The 20,422-nt window shown below is 41.0% G+C and overlaps 1 protein-coding gene across 2 annotated transcripts in view; it reads right to left on the bottom strand.

Moving 5' to 3' along the window:
- Window positions 1-20,422, bottom strand: part of ANXA11 (annexin A11) — an 872,911-nt gene that overhangs the window by 303,686 nt on the left and 548,803 nt on the right. For both annotated transcript variants that reach the window (XM_044055766.1, XM_044055767.1), the window contains one exon: window positions 17,215-17,302. In XM_044055766.1, the coding sequence (XP_043911701.1) occupies window positions 17,215-17,302 (88 nt within the window). The remainder of the gene's footprint in view (window positions 1-17,214; window positions 17,303-20,422) is intronic.

The raw sequence follows: 20,422 nt of genomic DNA on the forward strand, positions 1-20,422 counted from the left end.
AGTCATGGCTGATCTAAAGGAAGCCTCCAGTGCATCATAGCCGCATTTTAAGGAATGGTTACTAACTTGCTGAATGTTATGTACCATTTCCTGAACAGATTTTTTGTCTAATGGTTCATCCGAGGACAGCTTTTTGGTTAACTGGTCTAACATAAATTCTTGATACTGGATCATGTGGAATTGACAGTTCAAGGCCCTAGCTGAAAGAGTAGCAGAAGTGTAAACTTTTTTACCCCATCTCTCTAAGGACCTGGATTCCCTTTCAGAGGGGAGGGTTTTTTTGGCAGAGGTAGCTGCTACAGCCTTAGGTCCCTGGGAGATAGTCTCGGGATCTGCAAAAGGAGCCTTATACAAATGATAATGCGTGTCCGGGACCCTGTAATACCTATCGGGCTTAGCAGGGGCCGGAGGTAGTGTATCAGGAGCAGTACAAGCATCATTAAATGCATCATCCACAACAGAGAGAACTGGAGGGATGGCTAAAGGCCTATGTTGTGGTAAATGCAGAAACGTTCTAAGCCTTTTTCTGGAGTCTGAAAAATCCTGGCCCTGCCACTGAAATTGTTCCCTCATAGCATGCAAGGTTTCCCCAAAGGAAAATTCCTCAGGCGGAGAGGCAGAAGGAATGGACTCTTCAGCATCAGAGTCTTCATAAGGGGAGAAAGGGCCCTCTGGAGGGTTTGAGTTATCTGAATCATCAGAGGAGTCATCTGTAGAAACTGGCTCAGGGGGCTCTGCTCTAGGCCTCTTCTCTGGAGGTGGGTGAGAGGCCCTGTCTGGGTGAGGTTGGGATCCCCGGATCAAAGAAATGAGATCCTCTGCTAGACTAAGCATTTGTGAACTAGAGCTAGGCCTGTGAGAGGGGGTCTTAGCAGGCACAGATTTAGTAGCTTTAGCTGCTTTAGCCCTGGCAAAGGCCTTAATAGACATGGCTGCAGGTGGCCTAGCAGCTCCACGTGCAGGGGTTGAAATATCCAAGGGAATAGTGTCAGATAATTCCTGGGAAACTGCAAGAGCAGGTGGGATTTCAGAAGCCGATTCCACCAGGTTGGAAGAGGCCTCGGTAGGTGGTAAGTTTTCGGCTGAAGGAAGAACCGCTTGCTCGGTTTCAGCCGAAACCGAGACACTAGCGGTTGGCTTAACCGCGGTTGCGGCCGAAACCGCGGACCGCGAGTGTCGGTCCTTTTCCTTGCGCTTTTTAGATATTTGCGTAGTCGGAGGATCCGACGGCATAATGTAAGCAAAATCGGAGCCGAAAAACTCCTCAGCAAATTCAGACCGACGTCTAAGCGTCCGTCGATTAAAAGAAGCACAGGCTAGACAAGCTGCTACGTCGTGGTCTGGGCCTAAACAAGGTAAGCAGTACGAGTGGAAATCTTTATGAGGTATTTGTTTCCCACAAGTTAAACAGTTATTCACTTTTTCTGACATCGGCTGAGGCAAGAAAGAGTCCCCAACGGGGTACTTAGCTTTTTAGAAGTCTTCGGTAGTAGAAGAAGTATTCGGTAGTAGCAATCTCTGGTTCTGACCGACCGGCACTTGCGAACAGCTTCTGCTTCGGGCGCCACGCGGCAAGAAAGACTGAGGAAAATGGCATCGGCTGATGCCTTTATACCCGAAGAACTGCAGCTATGACGTCGGGTGAAGTGCGACACCAGCCGAGGCCAGACCCAGACTTTGGAATTCGGCCGACCGAAGGGCTGCCTGATGACAGGACAACCCATTTGTAAGGACTGCAGATGCATCCTTGAAGGACATCTGGGCTATACTAGTTCAGAAAGGCAAGAATCAAGTATATATATATTTTTCCAGAAAATAGAGCAGATACAATCAAAACACTTTACCCAATTAACCAGTTAAAAAAGCTTAAAACTGAGCCCTGTTCCAGCAGTCTTCAATCAGACAAGTTCTAACTGCACCATCCTGCCACTAGGGTACAGATAAATCTTCTCCAAAAAAGACGGCCTGAATCAGGGCACAAGTTATACAAACAAAGCTAGATCCAGCCGGCCTGAATCTAGTCTATGCTACAGCAAACAAGGCGTACCGATTTCAGAAAGAAACAGTTCAAGTAAGCATGTGCAATAAGCCTTTAACCAAAAATTCACAGCTCAGAAGGGAAGAATCTAGCCTCTCCTCCCACAAGAGTGCAGACCACAAACCTTCTTAATGTAAAATAACTGGCCTGAAGCCCAAGTTCTTAACCCAGAACTAATACACTTTTAGAATAATAAACACTGAGCCTTCAATCAGCAGTTCCCAACTTAGAAGGATGTACGCTACCTGTCCTGCCACAACAGTGCAGACCACAAACCTTCTTAATGTAAAACAACTGGTTTAAAGCCCAAGTGCTTAAAACCAAGGGCCTTAGAATAACAGTTACAATTTAATCAGGCTACTAACAAGCAGTAATAAAGGCAGCAGAATAAATTCAATTGAGTACTTTTAAGAAGAGGCAAAAGCAAAATAAGGTAATAAAAAAGTAGGAAGAAACACACATACAGTAAGGCAGATGAAGTGCAAATTTATTTATTTTTTTTTGAGACGGAGGAAACAGAGCAGATTAAGATACTATAGGGAAATGCCCTTCCCAAGTGCTATCTCTGTACACCGCAGAGGAGATGGGACTGATAGGAGTATCCAAAATCAAAATATGATCTCACTGTACTCAGTTGAGTGAGCAAATGAGATGGGTCCAGGAAGAGTATGCAAAAAGAGATTTACAGCAGGGGCAGGCAATTCGAAAGCCACCAAGATTAACAGAGAAACAGAGACACAACATTTAGTGAATCAAAGACACACAATATTTACTGACTCAAATCTTAAATAAGTGCAGAGAAAATATACTTAAATCAGCTTGTGTCCAGTTGATATATGCAGACAAGTCTCAGTAGCCAGCAACTCGATTTGCTGTGAATATTTATTTCTATAAACGTTTTTGTTGATGATTTTATTTTTTTTTGTGAGGTGGTTCTGAAATGGAACTACTTTTTTTTTTCAAATATAATTTTTATTGCATTTGACTTCTATTTTAATACAAGAAAAGAATGACACAGAAAATATACATACAAGCTACTTGGAATATCAAGTTTCAGTCATCCAAATACGATATACATAACATAAATCATCAATGTTAGGGTAACAATTATACAGAATTGTCTAATAATCAAGCTGCCCTTAATGAGCTGTAAGACAGACATTTACATAAAGATAGTATACAACACATTCAAAATGTGACATTAAAACATCGCAACCAGATATTCTAGTCTACCTTAATAACTATGCACAATATATACAATGATGTCACCTTAATGTTCATCTTATATGTGTTTGCCATGACCTGTACACTGTTATTGTGGGTATTTCTATAATAATTGCCTTTAGTTTCCCTTAATTATGTAAAGTAATATTGATGGTGAAGTCCCTTGGTCATAAATCAATTTTGTCCTAGGATTTCTAAAAGTGTTTTCCAAAGTTTCTGATAATAAGATAGTTGTTTTTGGCTTCTTGTAATTAACTTGCTGGCTAATAAATATTTTATAGCCATTCCTTTAAATTCTTCCCATGTGATTTTATTAAGAGAGGAAAAGTTTAAAAGATTTTTTTGATACTAAGAAATATGATGTTATTTCTAGTTATAATGGGATGTCAAAGTGTGATGATTGTAATTATTGCAAGTTTGTTTATTCAGGTAACAGTTACTGTAAGCGCTAGGAATTATACTATTAATATAAGGGGCAATTATAATTGGAAATCTGCACTTGTTGTGTATTTAATATTATGTAATTGTCAGGATTTTATATAGGTAGAGTGACAGTTTCCACCACAGAATTTACAAACATCTTAGGGCTGTTGATAAACTAGATTTATCAAATGCCTTAGAAATACATGTTGTAAATTTTATTTTATTTATTTATTTTATTTTACATTTGTTAACCGGGGGTGTCTGACTGAGCCGAAAAGGCCCTTTTTCAGCAGAGGCCCGGGGAGAAAAGCTCCACAAAGAAAAATTACAGACACATTTAGTCATTTAGACATAATCAGTATACACACAAATTACAAGAGACATGTTTTTACAGTGGCATGCGGCACAAACAGTTACAGTGGAGAGAACAATCAAAAAAGATATTAATTTTAAAAATAAAGGTAAGTAATAGATTTGTGGTGTACAGCTGAACTTTGGAATGTAGGTAGAATACATACATAGTACAAAGGTACAGTACATACATTGTAGATTAGCCAGTGTTTGTGAGTAAGATTGAAAAACTATTATCAATTGCTCTAGATTTAGTATGCATATGTTATCCGCTTTCACTAGCCTGGGGAGCAATCATGGCACTGCCAACTTTGCTTGAGATGTTGCCTGATGAGGTCTTTAAAGGAGGCTTTGGATGATGTGTTTTAAATGCTAGTGCGGACAGAGTTCCATTTTTTAGCCACCGAACTACTATATAGTGCATCTCCAAAGCTATTGTAGCTGTTGATGACTTCTAGTAGTAGTTGTGTCCACAATAATATTAAAGTAGGGTTTAGATTTATTATAATTGATCAAGTTTTTGATGCAACAAGAAGAGGGATGCAGAAGATGTCTTAAATTGGAAGGAATATGCCTGGCAAGTAAGGCTTAATACAGGTGCAGATTCAGGTATGAATGAAAGAGAAAACGTCAAGGTAGTTTTATGCAAGAAAGGGTTAAAGCATTGTTAGTGTATTAGTCATGTGACTTTTTAATGCTTAAATGCAGTTTTTTTTTTTGTGATGCAACCAGGTCTGAAGAAGTTCTATGTGAATGAAAGCGCTTACCAGTTGTTTTTTGTTTTAAGTATTTATATAGCCATTTTGTTTTTTTTTATACTTCCATATATACTACCCATTCAGTATTGCAGGTAACCAAGTGTCTAATTTGAAAAACTTTAGAAGTATTTATAGAAGTAAAATATTTAGTTTTAAAAATAATCTTAAAATACATGCAGTTACCACAAAAGGTGCTGCTCCTTAACACGTTTCCATTACTTTTATACCCACTTATCTTATCCTTTTTAAAACCTGAAAGGTATTTTTATATATTTTTACTTCTTTGGTAACCAAAATGGCAGTATTCATCAAAACATTGTTCAAAAAATGTATCAGTTTTAAGAAGGTACCAATATTTGTTAATTATCTCAGGAATTCTACATACTGATAGATTTTTGAATGAGGCTAAGAAGAATGGTATTATATCTGAAACAATATTACATCTGGTAGTGGATAAGCACAAATCACAATGGTTCTAGATTTTACCAAAGATTCATAAATCAGAACCAATCCTTATTTCTAAAACTAAATATTTTACTTTTATAAATACTTCTACAGTTTTTCAAATTAGACAGTTCCCTCTAATACTGAATGGGTAATATATATGGCAGTATGTCAGCATGGCGCATTTTATGGTGGACAAACATCTAAGCCATTAAAACAAAGAATAGCAGCTCATTTGAGCGATATTAATTGCACTTGTTCTACGAGTGCCTTATGTAAACACCAATTTGAACATGCAGCTGCAGATTATTTTTTGGGCATTGATATGGTTAAAGGTGAAGGGTTATCCAATATTTCAAAACATAAAATATTATACCAAAAGGAAAGATTATGGATGATTAACCTGGAGGCTTATGTAGACCTGAGCTTATTGAATATTGTTAATAATTAACTTATTTTAGTTGATACCGGTGAAAGACTGGTTATGGTAAATTTGTATGAGCACTTGTTTTTTCATATTCATATTTTTTTCATATTTGTTATTTAGGAATGGGTAAGTCATTTTGAACTTTGTAGTTGATAAAAAAGATTGGCACTTAGGGTGTTGCTCTTTGGATATTAGTCACTTTAGATACATTTAAATATTTAGTTAAAATGCCAAGCTTGAGTGCTAATTTGATATTTTCCACCTAGCTGTTTGCTTTTATGTCTGCATATTATTCATTAGAATAAAAATGGATATCACGGGTGGATTGTAGCAATGTTTATTTTTCTATAGAGAAGTTATGTTATAGATGAAGTTGAAGTTCCATGCAATTCTCTGCTGGTTCATGCACCAACTGTGTTGAGAGTGTATATGTGTGTGTGTGTATGTATATATATATATATATATATATATATATATATATATATATATATATATATATATATATATGTGTGTGTGTGTGTGTATATATATATATATATATATATATATATATATATATATAAATAAATATAGATCTATATAAACAGATAGATATGCATACTTATATGTAAATAGATGGATATAGACACATATATCTATATTAATATAGATTCTTAGTTCATATTTGGCAGGTTGATTGGTTTTACTTCCTGCTATCACTCAACAGAGCTATCCCAGGAAACCCAGGATGGGCAGCTGGGCACCGGTCAGCTGGTCGCTTAAAGACCCAGGGCTGCTGGGCTTTATGGCGAGCACAAGCTGGCTAACAGGGGCACATGTACCCCTCCCACTATTAGCATGGGTCCCTGGCGTAGGTCAGAGTAGGCTAGGTCCTCAACCCACTTATCACTGGTAACTACCCATGCCCCTTTTGGTGATATCAGTCAACATGACTGAATCACCTGGAGCCATATTTTACACCATCGAGTGGCTAGCCCTGCCATGGTGTACAGTCTGTTATCCACATTCTATCCTGAAGATACTGCACTCCACAGTAAATGCCGAAAGTGGTTGGTCTATGGAACTCTTCCCCCTATATGGCATCATATAGAGTCTGTGCTACTGCCCACAGATCCATTCACTGGTGAGTTTCAGATGGGAGCCATGGCATGTATTTTCAGATGAGGGAAGAACCCACAGAGACACAGTGAGAACATGCAAACTGCAAACTGGCATTGGCCAGAGCCCAGGGTCAAACCTTGCTCCTTGTGCACGGGAGGTGAAGACCTTAACCATTATGTCAACTGATCTCTCAGTTAGGAGTGTAGCATTGAATTGAGATGGCAATGGTTAACATGACATCCCTACCCCATGTAGACAAATGGGGAAAAAGAGATTGATGATGATGATGACACACACACGCACACACACACATGGTTCATAATGGTAGATGCTGATAAAGTACAGTTGTGTACCTACCATAAATGTAGATGTTTGAGTGTATTCGCTGTTGCAGTCATTACACTTGGGTTATCCGCCAGCAGGCTACCCGCAGTCGGCCCAAGTTCTAAAATCTTGGTCTGGCGTCGGTTGCTGTTGCCTCTTCCCTGACGTCAGTGCGCCAGGGGTATAAAAGATGCAACCAACGCCATTTTCTTCAGTTTTTCTTGCCCCAGATGTCAGGTGCCCCCAGATAGGAAGGCTGGAAAAATAAAATTATGCCAAAAAGCATGCATGTAGTAATATAAATATTTCCTTCAACTACAAGCAAATATATCACATAGGTTATATAGAGTTGAGAAGTCCCAGCAATGAAAAGGGGGATGGTGAGTGGGTAACCTGGACTGCAACAGTGAATACACTCGAACATCTACATTTATGGTAGGTACACAACTGTAATATGTTCATCGTGTTTCAGTGTTGCAGTCATTACACTTGGGTTGAATCCCAAAGCTGAGGTTGGGCGGCTGGGTCTAAAATGGATTTGGAGAGGCTACCAGGCCCTGCAGCACTGCAGTGGCAAAGCCTGCTCTGGATTTAGAGTAGAGAGGTAAGTGGTAGTGCTTGGTGAAAGTGTGCACTGAGCTCCAGGTTGCAGCTTCTAAAATGTCTTTGGTTGGTACTGCTCTGAGAAAGGCTGCTAAAGTGGCTGCTGCTCTGGTAGAATGTGGCCTAATGACCTTAGGCACTGATTTGCCATGTTGTACATAACAGAAGTGGATGCAGTGTCCTATCCATTTTGAAATTGTCTGCTTTGTGATAGGTTTTCCTTGTGATCCTGCAGCATAGGCTACAAACAGTTGCTCAGTTTTTCTGAAAGCTTTTGTTTTGTCCAAGAAGAATCGTAGCTGTCTGTGTATATCCAAAGCGTGCAGAAGTCTCTCCCCTTTATTCTGGGGATTTGGGTAGAAAGTTGGTAAATGAATGGTTTGGTTCAGGGCCACACTGGAAACTACTTTTGTCATGAATGTTGGGTTTGTCCTAAGAGAAACCCTGTCCTGGTGAAAAATGATAAAAGGTTCCACAGCCATTAATGCCTGTAACTCTGATACTCTTCTTGCTGAAGTTATTGCTAGGAGCAGAGCAGTTTTCCATGATAAGAATTTTATATCAGCTGTGCTGGCTGGTTCAAAAGGAGGCAGTGTGAGTTTTTCAAAAACAAAATTGAGATCCCAAGTTGGTACTGGTGCTCTCCTTGGGGGGTCTTATGTTTTTTGCCCCTCTGAGGTACTGTCTTAGTAGAGGATGTGAAAAAATAGGAGGTTCCGTATTGTAATGAGCTGAAACGGCAGAGGCATGGATTTTAATTGATGAGAAAGATAGGCCTTTGTCCAGCATCTCAGTAAGGTATTGTAAAATCTGAGGTATACTTGGAACAAGTGGTTCGAGCTCTTGTGCCTGGTTCCAAGCACAGAATCTCTTCCATTTTTCTGCATAAGATTTCCTAGTGCTGGGCCTCCTGGCTTCTAAAATGACATCCATAACAGCTTTAGAGAGAGGTGCAGTCTGAGTGGCTACATTATCTGCCATGCTGCCAGATTTAAGGTTCTGAGATGACTGTGCAGACTTTGATTGTTTGTTGAGTCAGTAGATGAGGAATTTGAGGTAAAGGCCAAGCTGGGACCTGAGACAAGCTCTTTAGGATTGGGTACCAGTGCTGGTGTGGCCAGTCTGGCGCAATCAGGATAATTTTTGGCCTTTCTTGTCTGACTTTTAGGAGCACCTTGGTAAGAAGAGGCATTGGAGGGAAGGCATAGACTGTCAGAGCTTTCCAGCTGAATGATAGAGCATCCACTTTCCATGCTTGAGAGTGATAAGTTCTTGTGCAGAATTTCTGTATTTGGCAATTGTGAGGGGAGGCAAAAAGATCTATGTCTGGGCATCCCCATTTCCTTGTTATCATGCTGAACACCTGTGGATTTAGTTTCCATTCGTGAGGGTCCATGAGATTTCTGGTTAGTTCATCTGCCAGTGTATTTTTTGTTCCTGGCAGGAATTGTGCCTACAGTTGTACCTGATAGGTCAGTGTTGTGTTCCACAAAGTCATGGCTTGCCTGTATAGGGGGTAGGAATGTATACCCACTTGCTTGTTTATGTACCACATAACTGTGGTATTGTCCGTCTTTATTAGTAGTTGTCCTGGATGTAGTATGTCCTTAAAAGCTGTCAGGGCATTCTGTCCTGCTAGCATCTCTTTCTGATTGATGTGAAGATGCATTTGTTCCTTGGACCAAGTGCCCTGAATACATTTTCCTGCCATATGTGCCCCCCAGGCATAATTCGATGCATCCGTTGTTACTGTCTGCCTGGCTGTGGGTAAGGTGAAAAGCTGTCCCTTGTTGTGGTGACAGGCCTGGGACCACCACTGAAACTCCTGTTGCAGGCAGGGAATTAAAGTTATGATTTCCTCCAGGCTGTGACCATGTTGAGTCCAAACACTTTTTAGATACCACTGTAGTTTCCTCATATGCAGTCTTGCATATGGAATTAGTAGAATGCAGGATGCCATGAAGCCCAGGGCCTGCAGAATTTTTCTTGCAGGGAGCTGGGTCTTTGTTGCCATCAGTTGAAAGTAATGAGTCAGTTGCCTTTGTTTGTATGGCGTCAGATAAGCCATCTAGGCAGTTGTATTTAAGGTTGTACCCAGGAATATTATCTCTTGAGAGGGCACTAGTTTTGATTTATTTTCATTTACTGTGTACCCTAGGCAAATTAGCAATCTTTTTACAAACGCCAGATGCTTTAGTAGAATGTCCTTGTTCTCTGCTTGAATAAGGCAGTCATCCAAGTAGGGATATATTTGAATTCCTTTTTGTCTGCAAAATGCAATTACTGGTGCCAGGCATTTTGTGAAGACCCTGGGCGCAGTAGATAAGCCAAAGGGCAGTGCAGAAAATTGGTAATGCATTGAGCCTGCTATGAATCTGAGGTATCTTCTGCAAGATTGTCTGATTGGGACATGCAGGTATGCCTCCTTGAGGTCCAAAGTAACTACCAAGCCTTCTTGCCCAGCATAGGTAGAAGTTGCTGCAGTGTTAACATTTTGAATTTTGGAACATCCAGGAATGTATTTAGGATTGACAGGTCCAGTTATTGGTCTCTAGGCTTTGTCCTTTCTGTGTACTAAGAAAAGTCTTGAGTAAAATCCTTGCCCCTGTTCTTGCTGTGGTACTCTTTGAATAGCTCCCATGTCCATGAGAGCAGCAATTTGTTTTTGCACCTCTGCCCATTGGTTTTGTGGCAGGTATGGCATACCTTTTGATTTTGGAAGCGTGTGAACGTGGAACCTGCAACCCTGAGAAACAATATTCAGTACCCATTTGTCCTGGGTGATTATGTGCCAATTTTTTTGAGAAAAGTGCTAGCTTTCCCCCTGGGGGTCCTGCCAAAAGGTAAGTGCTTGGCATCTGTAGAGGGAAGTCATTGGGACTGTTTCCTATAAGGTTGTGATTCGTCTTCCCTTACTTTGGGGGCTGAAGCACCCCATTGTTTAGGTCTGTAGGAGCGTTGGGGCTGAGATTTGCCTCTTGGGCATCTGTATCTGCCTCTTTGTGGCCTGACACAGGACAGGACCAATTTTTTGAAGGTCAGTTTCTGCTAAACCTAGGTGGTTGTACCTGTAAGAAATCCTTTACTGTCTGCACTGATTTTGCTTTATCCTCCATTTTCTTTAACACCTCTTCTGCCTTAACACCAAACAAAGTATCATGCTGTAGTGGAGCATCCAATAATTTTACTTTAACATGGTCAGGTAAACTTTGTTCTTTCAACCAAGCATGCCTTCGAATAACAGACCCTGTAACTGCGGCTCTACAAGAAGCATCTACTGAACCAAAACCACATTGTAAAGTATGCTTTCCCACTTGTTCAGCTGCATGCAATAAATCCTGCATTTCCTTACTGTCAGGACTGAGTTTGAAACCATTTTCTGTTTTAACAATGACATGAGGTACTGTTGATATTTAAGCATGTGAAACTGGCAATTTAAAGCCCTTACAGCTAAAGCAGCAGAAGTGTAAACTTTTTCCCCCATCTGTCCAGAGCTCTGGAATCCCTATCCAAGGGGACAGGATTTTTAGCAGTGGAAGCCTTAACCCCTTTAGGACCCTGAGAAATTGTTTCTGGGTCAGCAGCAGTGTTTTTATAAAGAAATTTATAAGAGTCAGGGACCCTGTAGTACCTGTCTGGCTTGACTGGTGCAGGGGGTAAAGAATCAGGAGACAGACTGGATTCAGAGAAAACATCAACAACAATATCAAGCACAGGGGGAATAGCCAGGGGCCTGTGCTGGGGCAATAAAAGAAAGTCTCTGAGCCTTTTCTTGGATTCTGAACAATCCTGGCTCGCCCAATGGAAATGCTCCCTCATGGTGTGCAGGGTTTCCCCAAAAGAATAATCCTCAGGCGGAGAGGCTGAAGGTATAGACTCTTCTGCATCAGAGTCCTCATAGGGAGGGAGAGAATATTCCTGATCAGAACAGGAATCAGAGGAAATAGAAACCCGGTCAGAGGAATCATAGTCGGTGTCTTGCCTAGGCCTTTTGTCAGGAGGGGGATGGGATCCCCTGTAATTAGGTCTTCGGCCATTTTAAGCATCTGTTTCTTTGGCATGGATGACTGTTCTGGAGAATGCTGTACTTGTTTCCTTGTCTTTAATGGTGTTTTTGACTTTGCCTTTGCTGCTGTAGTAGGCTTAATTGTAAGCTGGGAAGGTCTGAAAACACCCTCAGAAGCCGATGCCTGCTCAGCGGCTCTGGACCCATCTGAGGGAATAGTTTCCATAGGCCCAATACCTTGAGTTTCCACAGGCCTCGGTGTCTCCACGTGGCTGTCTGATACGGCCTGTGGCTCTGAGGTAGTGGGTGTCAGGGGCTGCGAAAGCACCTCACTGAGAACCGGTGAACTGGCGACTGGCCTAGAAGAGGCTTCGTCGTTGGTTTTGGACCTCGGATGCCTGTCCTTTTCTTTGTCTTTGTGTTTTTTTTATAAATTCAGGTCGTCAGTTGTTCCAATGGCATTATGTAATTAAACCTTCAGCCAAAATAATGTAAAGCAAAATCAAACCGAAGTTTAACAGTGCGTTTATTGAATCTAGCACAAAACCAACAACTGGTAACGTTGTGGTCAGGGCCTAGGCAAGGAATACAGTAAGAGTGAAAGTCCTTATGAGGTATTTGCTTCCCACTAGAGATACAATTATTAACTTTTACTGGCATCGGTCTGGAGCAAGAAAAAGTTTCCCCAACAGGGTACTTAGCTTTATTGAAGACTTCGGTTCTGAAACTCAATTTCGAAAATCTCAGGAGTCGGCCGACCAGCACTTGCAAACTGCTTTTGCTTCGGGCACCACGTGGCAAGAAAGACTGAAGAAAATGGCGTTGGTTGCATCTTTTATACCCCTGGCGCACTGACGTCAGGGAAGAGGCGACAGCAACCGACGCCGGACCAAAACTTTGGAACTCGGGCCGATTGCGGGTAGCCTGCCGGTGGATAACCCAAGTGTAATGACTGCAACAGTGAAACACGATGAACATCATATAAATGTCCCAGTAGGGTTGGCATTATTGGCAGCATGCTGGTAGTCATCTGGGCCACCAGGTAGGTGGGGTATGATTTTCCTTGCAGTGAGTGCACAAATAGTACATGTCAACCCCACAGCAGTACCACAGACAATTTGCCTAGGGCACACACACACACACACACACATTCAAAGGTTGCCCCTGCTTACCTTAGAGATGTAAGTGATCACATGGCCGGGGGAAATATGGGCAGCTAGTAGAATCAGTATGGCAGCATTAAAACTAATAGAGTATATAGTGCATATTACTTACTCTAGTACCAATTATACTAGAGTATGAAAAAAAAAATCGCATATACATTGCCTATATGGAATGTCAGAGTAGGTGCATTAAAGCAAAGCGTGTCAATAGCTAAACTGCCACTGTGGTTTTCCATAAGAATATCAGAATAAAAAATGTAACACAGTGAAACAAATGATTAACTCAAAACCTGGGGTATCGAAGGTAAAATTCTTGATGGTTATCCAGGAAATCATGGGTTGAAAGAACAGCAGTGTCTTAGCAAAACTGCCATCAGTGCTGTTATTTGTAAACATGTATGTTTTTCATTTAATACAAACACAGACATTTCTGAAAAATGGGAGCAACACATCATATACAATAACTATACATGTCAAACATATGTTATGCACTTTTAGTCTTGCCCTAGATTTCTAACATTCACCTGTTTTATTATTTACAGAGTATAGCTGTATTAAGAACTTACCATATTTATCGATGTTTGAGGAAATCCAAAGCATGCCCTCTGTTGCAGCAGTGATAGCTTCTTGGGACTTTTAGTGTAAATAAAAAAATGTCCGGTGTAACTCCCAGAGCTTTGCATTCTTTGTCACTCAAAGTGCAGATGCCTTTCCATGTAGACATCTTCATGTCAGTGGTGTAAGAAGCATGTGGGTCTGTGCCATCTTTGGTTCTTTCTTGCCCTTGTTCTCCCTTCTGGTTTGGTCCGACTCCAAAAGGTCCCTGTATAAACTCGACACCCAACCAGGATGTTCAACCAGGAGGGACCTATTTAGCTGCTTCTCCTGACACTAGAGGAATGAGAGAAGTAAATGCACCTTTGACAATGTGATAGAGGGGAAGGTGAAGGCTTAGAATGAATGACTACTCACACCAGCCCTACAGAGACTCCAGGGTAGGAACGGAGAGGGATGGTGGGAGGGAAATACTACTGCAACAGCTGACATAATCAACATCTATAATTATGGTAATTTCCTAACACAACTACAATATGTTCATCTTATTGCCCCTTGTTGCAAGAATATCATCTTGGGGAGTTTCTCAAAGCTTATGAGCCCTGGGGAGGTTGAATCTGAGAAGGAGTGAGTTGCAAGAAGCCCTGCAAAATGGCAGCAGCAAATCCTGCCCTTGCCTGAAGGAGAAATCCTGGGGTAATGTCTTGAGAAATGTGGACCAACGACTAGGTAGCTGTTTCAAAAACGGACTTGATGTTAACCGTTCTGACAAAAACAATGGTGGCTGTAGCAGAAAGTGACCTCACTTGGCCTGGGCTCGTCCTCCCATATAATAAGCAGCAGGTGATGCAACGAGTTACTCATTTAGAAACTGTTCGCTCAGAAACAGTTCTCCCCTCCCTACCTTGTGTAAAGAACACAAATATCTGGTCAGTTTTCCTTGTTTGTCTTATTTTGTTGAAAACTTCTTTCAGCTGTCCATGCACATATAATGAATGCAATAGTCTATAGTATTTTTTGGGGGGTGGGTAGGATAAAAACAGAGAGAAGTACATGCTGATTCAGGGATACTTCAATCACTACTCTAGGCCCAAAAGGACAGTTCATGTAAACTGTAAATGTATCCCTGTGGAAAATGAGTAAAGGCCATTTGCATACGAGGCTCTTTAGTTCCAAGATTCTTCAGACAGTAGGTGAAACATACTTAAGACGTGTGTTATAATTCATGCACTTGGGTGTCATACTAAAACAGCAGGATCCGTATTCAACCAGTGTTGCTCTCATGGCATCTAATCTGCATGGTTTCTGAAAATAAGTTGCTGATGGTAGTACAACTATTGAATAAAAGCAACACTGCCAAATCCACACTTTATGAACAGAACACATCATCTGGCTGGATATAAAGGTGTCAGGTATTAGCATGTTCATAGGTTGATACTAGGCTATCAGCCCTAGGGCCTATACAAGCCTAGCCATAACAATTCCCTGGCTATTTCTTCCCACAGTATTTACTTCCCTGGTCCCCTGTCTAGCAGGGCGACTGACGTGATCCCCAGGGTGAATTTCCTATCTCCCATCCAATCATCAAGGTTCCTTTTGAACAGGGCCAAAGAGGTGATCTGCTTGACATGTATGGGCAGTCTATTCCAGAGTCTGGGGAGTCTCTGGGTCAGGAACCTATCCCTCCAACATGTTTTGTTCACTGTGATAACAAGGTTTAGATCCCTGGAGCGTGTGTGTCTGAGTGATTGGGATTTCTTTAAGTGTAGCATGTCCAACAGCTCTGGGTTTGACATGGCCCTGTATGTTAAGCAGAGATCGCCTGAGTAGACAATATGCGACAGAGTATAGGTGGAGTTTTTTTAGATGGTCAGCATAGGGCATCTGCTTTAGGCCTGTGATTTTTTTTAGTGAAGTATTTCTGTAGCCTTTCCAGTTATTGCAGATAATGGGTCTAATGAGGGATGAGTACAGTGGGACAATGACCTCCTTTTTTCTGGTTGAAAAGCCCTTAGTGATGTCAAAAAAACTATACCTTCCTACTACTTCACAGTATTTATATCGAAGAATACTGCAGCATGGAGTCTGTATTCATCTCGGACCTGCAGCAATCTCAGTGTTCAAATATAAAGTGGAGATGGGGCAGGGGAGTATATAGCTGTAACAGGCTTTGCCCCCCACATACATTCGTTTCGAGCAAGTGAATTTTTTCCAACAGACTTTGAAGTCGTTGCTCAACACTGTGTGTTGTGAGACAACAGCAGGATGGTAGTGGTCAGTCTGTTGGTGAAATGAGTTTTTCTGAAAAGTCCAGCATCAGCTTTTGTTTGATTACAATGCCAAGATCAGTGGCATCAGAACCCAGGAAAACTCCAACGTCAGGCTTTATCCCTGACAATACTAGACAATGCTTCCTGATATTAAGGTCCGGGCCATTTCAGAAGACACTTTTATAAAGTGACATGTGGCCCCTTAACTATATGGGCCTTATTCTTCTTATATACCATTACTCTTGGCTTCATGTCATGCTTACATATCGCATGACACCTCCCAAATCCAAGACCACAATACAAATACTAAATGAAGCAGCTCCTGACAATGAGTCCCAGAACACCAGCAGCTCTCCTTTCCTCCTCCATCTCTGAAACACTGTTGAGTAACCATAGTCCATCCTTGTTTACCTAGTATCCAGTATGATGGACTTAATGCTGGTACAATGATTACTGCAGGCCTGGTCATCCTGAGGAAGAACAGTTTTCTTCATCAAAGCCTAAGCACTGCAATCAGATTCCAAGACCCCCCCCCAATGCTCTTGAATTTCACAAATAAGTCACAGTAACATAAACAGCTCATGAACTAATACCTAGCATTGGTAAAATGATGCCGGTAAATGTCATTAAAATCCAGATAAATTAGTCACTGATATGGCTGACACTATTTTTAGTAGGTTCGACTCTGAAATGTCAACTTACTAGAAGCGAAACAAGCTGAAAAATGTCTGAAACTCAGAAGGGTAAAAATTTATTAAGTGTTATTCCAAGGAGGAACAAGCACCCCCCCTGCATTCCCTGATGTCAGAAGAAACACTCCCACCCCCTCCCCCCAAACTTCTATATACAGACTACACAAGCATACCAACTGGAAGAAATGAGAAGCCTCCTTAAACAGGCAAATCACTGTCGACACACACTTACAAACCATGCGGATGGTGATTACCTATGGGAAACAGTGTTCGGCATTATGCCATTCATTTTTTTTTTTCTGCATGGCTCTGATGCACAAACAATTTCACCTCAAGCATGTGTAGGAGAGCCCATTTAGTATTACTTCTGGGATAACACTGATACTTCTGTAGCTACAAGAGTCGTTCTTTGTCCCAAATTCCTTTTAAAGAGGAGCTAATATGCCAGGTCTGTGTACAATTTCCCTGTACCAGACATAGTTTACATGAAATAATGGTCTCTTTAAAGTTTTAGCAAGCCCCTTAAATTCAGTTTCCCTACCTGCAGCTGTTCCCTACTTAAGACTCACTATGATTCCGCCTACTTATTCAAAGGTTATAGTTCAATGATTTCCATGAGGCAGCTACAGGCATTTTCTCTTTTTTATGCTGTTCCTCAGTGGTAAAAAGGAATATGGCTGTAAAGTTGTAAAAACAGGCATGGGTTTTCATCTGGTAAACCCTCCCAGACTTACAAAAAAATGACATTCACAGCTGTAAATGAAAACTGATGAACCAGTAACTGCCCACAGTTCAGCTTGCAACTCAATGTAGATAAATGCTGAATTTTACTCACCAAAGCCTTTCATTGCCTTTCTCAACACTTCGGCATCCTTAAGAGGGTCGAAACCTGGTGCATCGCGAATGGTGCCTCCTTTTAAAGCCTGAGTAGAGAGAGAAAGATAGTAAATAAAAATGTGTCATCGCTGGTGCTTCACAAGTGTAGCACTTCAAAGATTACAGTCAAGTTTATAGCGCAATTTATGCTGCTGTGTAGTATGACATAAGGTTACACTACTTGTTTCAGAAAATAAACAGAATCATAGACTGGCTGGCTGCTCCAGGCTCTATGTACATACTTTATAAACTGCAGCTCCTATTTCTCCCCAGGGCCTCACCCCTGCCATCGCCCCAAAAGAAATGTTCTCTTGCTTCCTAAATCACCTCATGCTTTTAAACCCCAAACCACTCACCTTCATAAACTTCGCTCAAATTAAACTGGTGTGAAAGGACCACAGCAGATCAAGCAGATCAGACACTTCTAGGCAATGTGTACTGCTGTCTTCACATCTACACAGTACCATCTGCTGACCACATTGGGTATTGCACCTCAGCACCGAAGGCAGGATGGAGTTCAGGTTCAGATGGAGACCACATACAGGAAAAGCCTCCTTACCCTCTGTACTTTAAATTTCAAATGTACCCAGATTATAGTCAACTCAACTCATTCATGTATGAATGTACTCCTAAAATCCCCTTATAAATGCTTTAGCAATCAACGAAAACCCTGTATAAATGCTTTAACAATGAACTAGGCACCTTGTAAACAATTTTATGTTATTCATTGTTAAGACATGAACAATTTCATTTCTATATAATAGAATGAAAAAGTGATCTGTATGCAATTTTCTGCTGTGATGTATACGACGTCGGTGTAATTTTGTCCGTTAACCACCCAGGTCACAGCCAAAAAGAGTCTGGCTGAAATAGTAACACAGCCTCCTGATGTACCACTTTTGGTCCTGTTTAGTCCAGATCACCATCTGACGAAGAAAGAAGCCAAAGTCTAGGGATATGCCTCTTCCTTCCCACACTAACTGTTGGGGCATGCAAAATTAAATGGAGGTATGCAAAAATATGTGATGTTATTTAAACCAAGATACTTAGTAGTGAAACAAATCTTCTCACTGCTGAGGTGAAGCTGCCAAGTAAACGGATTTTTGATGCATCTTTTGTGGACAGAGCTTCCAGTTTCATCCTTACAAGTATCTGGTAAACAGGGTTAGCCTTGGTGATATTCCTGTCGTTTTGCTGTTTTTAAGATACTTAGTAGCTTCCACAAGTGTGTCAGTGGAATGCAGGATGTAAGAACAGACATGGAATACATTAAATAAATGAAGAAACAAACTCTTCTAACCTTATTGGACAATCCCAGAATCCCTAGAGGCACCAGCTGCCATACTCACATTACATTGGATGATTACCTGCACCAGACATCAATAGCATATCTGGGGTCACAAAGATGAGCATGAGCTTGAAATGTGCACCTTTCTATCTGTTGGTCACTCTACAGGGACTCCAAATGTTTGATAAAGTGACATATATTAAGGGGAAGAACAACAACTAGTACGTCCATAGCAGGCTTTAGGCACCAGCAAACCCTGCAGTTGCTGGAGGCCCCCAAACACAGCAGATCATCTTACCCTGATATTTTGCAACATGTCTGTCAAGCCAACAAAAGCTAGCACAGCACTCTTGTGTACTTAATAAACCAGATGGGTAATAACTCGTACTTATATCTCCTTTAAAATTCAAATATATCTCTAGTTATAGTAACAGTGTTTTATGAAGCAAAAAGCTTCACAATTCCATTAAATATTTTACCACGGACATAGTACCCCTGGCTTAGTTAAAATCTGCTAGTGGATATTCCGTCCACTAAAACTAACACAGTCAACTTTAGGTGCTTGGAATACCGTGGCTGCAAGGGGTCCCCCATAGTCATCCCTGACTGTATGTGGAAACCCTCCAAAAAATGTTCTGCTGCTGGTTGGGGAAAATGATGAGAAAAATGTATTCATTTCCTGATGATGCTGTTTAACCTGAACATGTCTGGGAAATGACCCTGGTGGGATAAAGCTAACATAAGCAAGGTAAGCACTAGAGAGATGAACAGCCCAGAGTAACTAATATCAGTGCAAACCTTGGATTTTAAGAAAAGCTGATGCTTCTGATCTTCAGGGATGGTTTTCTCTTTCAGGGAGTTTTATAAATGCTGGCAGAACACCAGCTACTGCAATTTTCAACTTCTTTGCAGAAGAATCCATTGCAATAACTATAATAGCAGAATAAAGGCTCAAAATCATGAACATGTTCTAAATATTACAATAATTCAATTAAAAAGTTAATAGTATAGCCACCTTTTTTCATCAGCTTTCATTTTTTGGACAAATAAGTATAAAACTCTGATGTCCGGACTTATTGACAGTCTGTAATCTTGAATGACTTACAAGCAAATCAAACTTTTTAAAAAGGATAGAGCAAAACTGAGAAAAATCAGGGAAGGTAAATAAAATTGACTTACCCCTGCTGCTGTTTGATGAATGCTAAACCACAATCGCTGATCTGATGTGACAACAACAGTCTTGTACAATGTATTGCTATTTGCTGAAATAAGTCCAAAACTAGTATTGCTATGGCTTATGCTGTGTGTGTGTGTGTGTGTGTGTGTGTGTGTGTGTGTGTGTGTGTGTGTGTGTGTGTGTGTGTGTGTGTGTGTGTGTGTGTGTGTGTGTGTATGTGTATATAAAAACATCAGTAATTTTTATCTGTGCACACACTCACTAATGCTAGGACATACATTATTCTTCTGGGTATCGGTTAAAATGTAGCTAACAAGTAATTATATTTCAAAAGTAATGAATAAAATATATCACAGAACATTCAGACACTTAGATCTTCTAGGGGCCCCCACTCCCCAAACCGTATAAATGGAAACATGGTTCATAGGATGATACTAGGCTATTGGCCCAGAGGCCCTTATAAGCCTAGCCAAGAATTTCACGCATGTTCCCTAAAAATGTCAGCATCTGTTTGCCCCTGTCCAACAGGGACACAGGTGGGATCCCAGGGGTATATTTTCTGTTTCCCATCCAGTCGTCCAGGTTCCTCTTAATCATCCTTGACTGAGTGGGGGCCCCACAAGTGCTGTTACTGGTTGGGGAAAATGAGGGAAAAAAATGTATTAATTTTTGGATTACGCTCTTTAACCTGAACAGGGGTTT

This window comes from Protopterus annectens, chromosome 14.part0 (genome assembly GCF_019279795.1).
Source record: "Protopterus annectens isolate FY-2018-M chromosome 14.part0, PAN1.0, whole genome shotgun sequence".
Taxonomy (NCBI): domain Eukaryota; kingdom Metazoa; phylum Chordata; order Ceratodontiformes; family Protopteridae; genus Protopterus; species Protopterus annectens.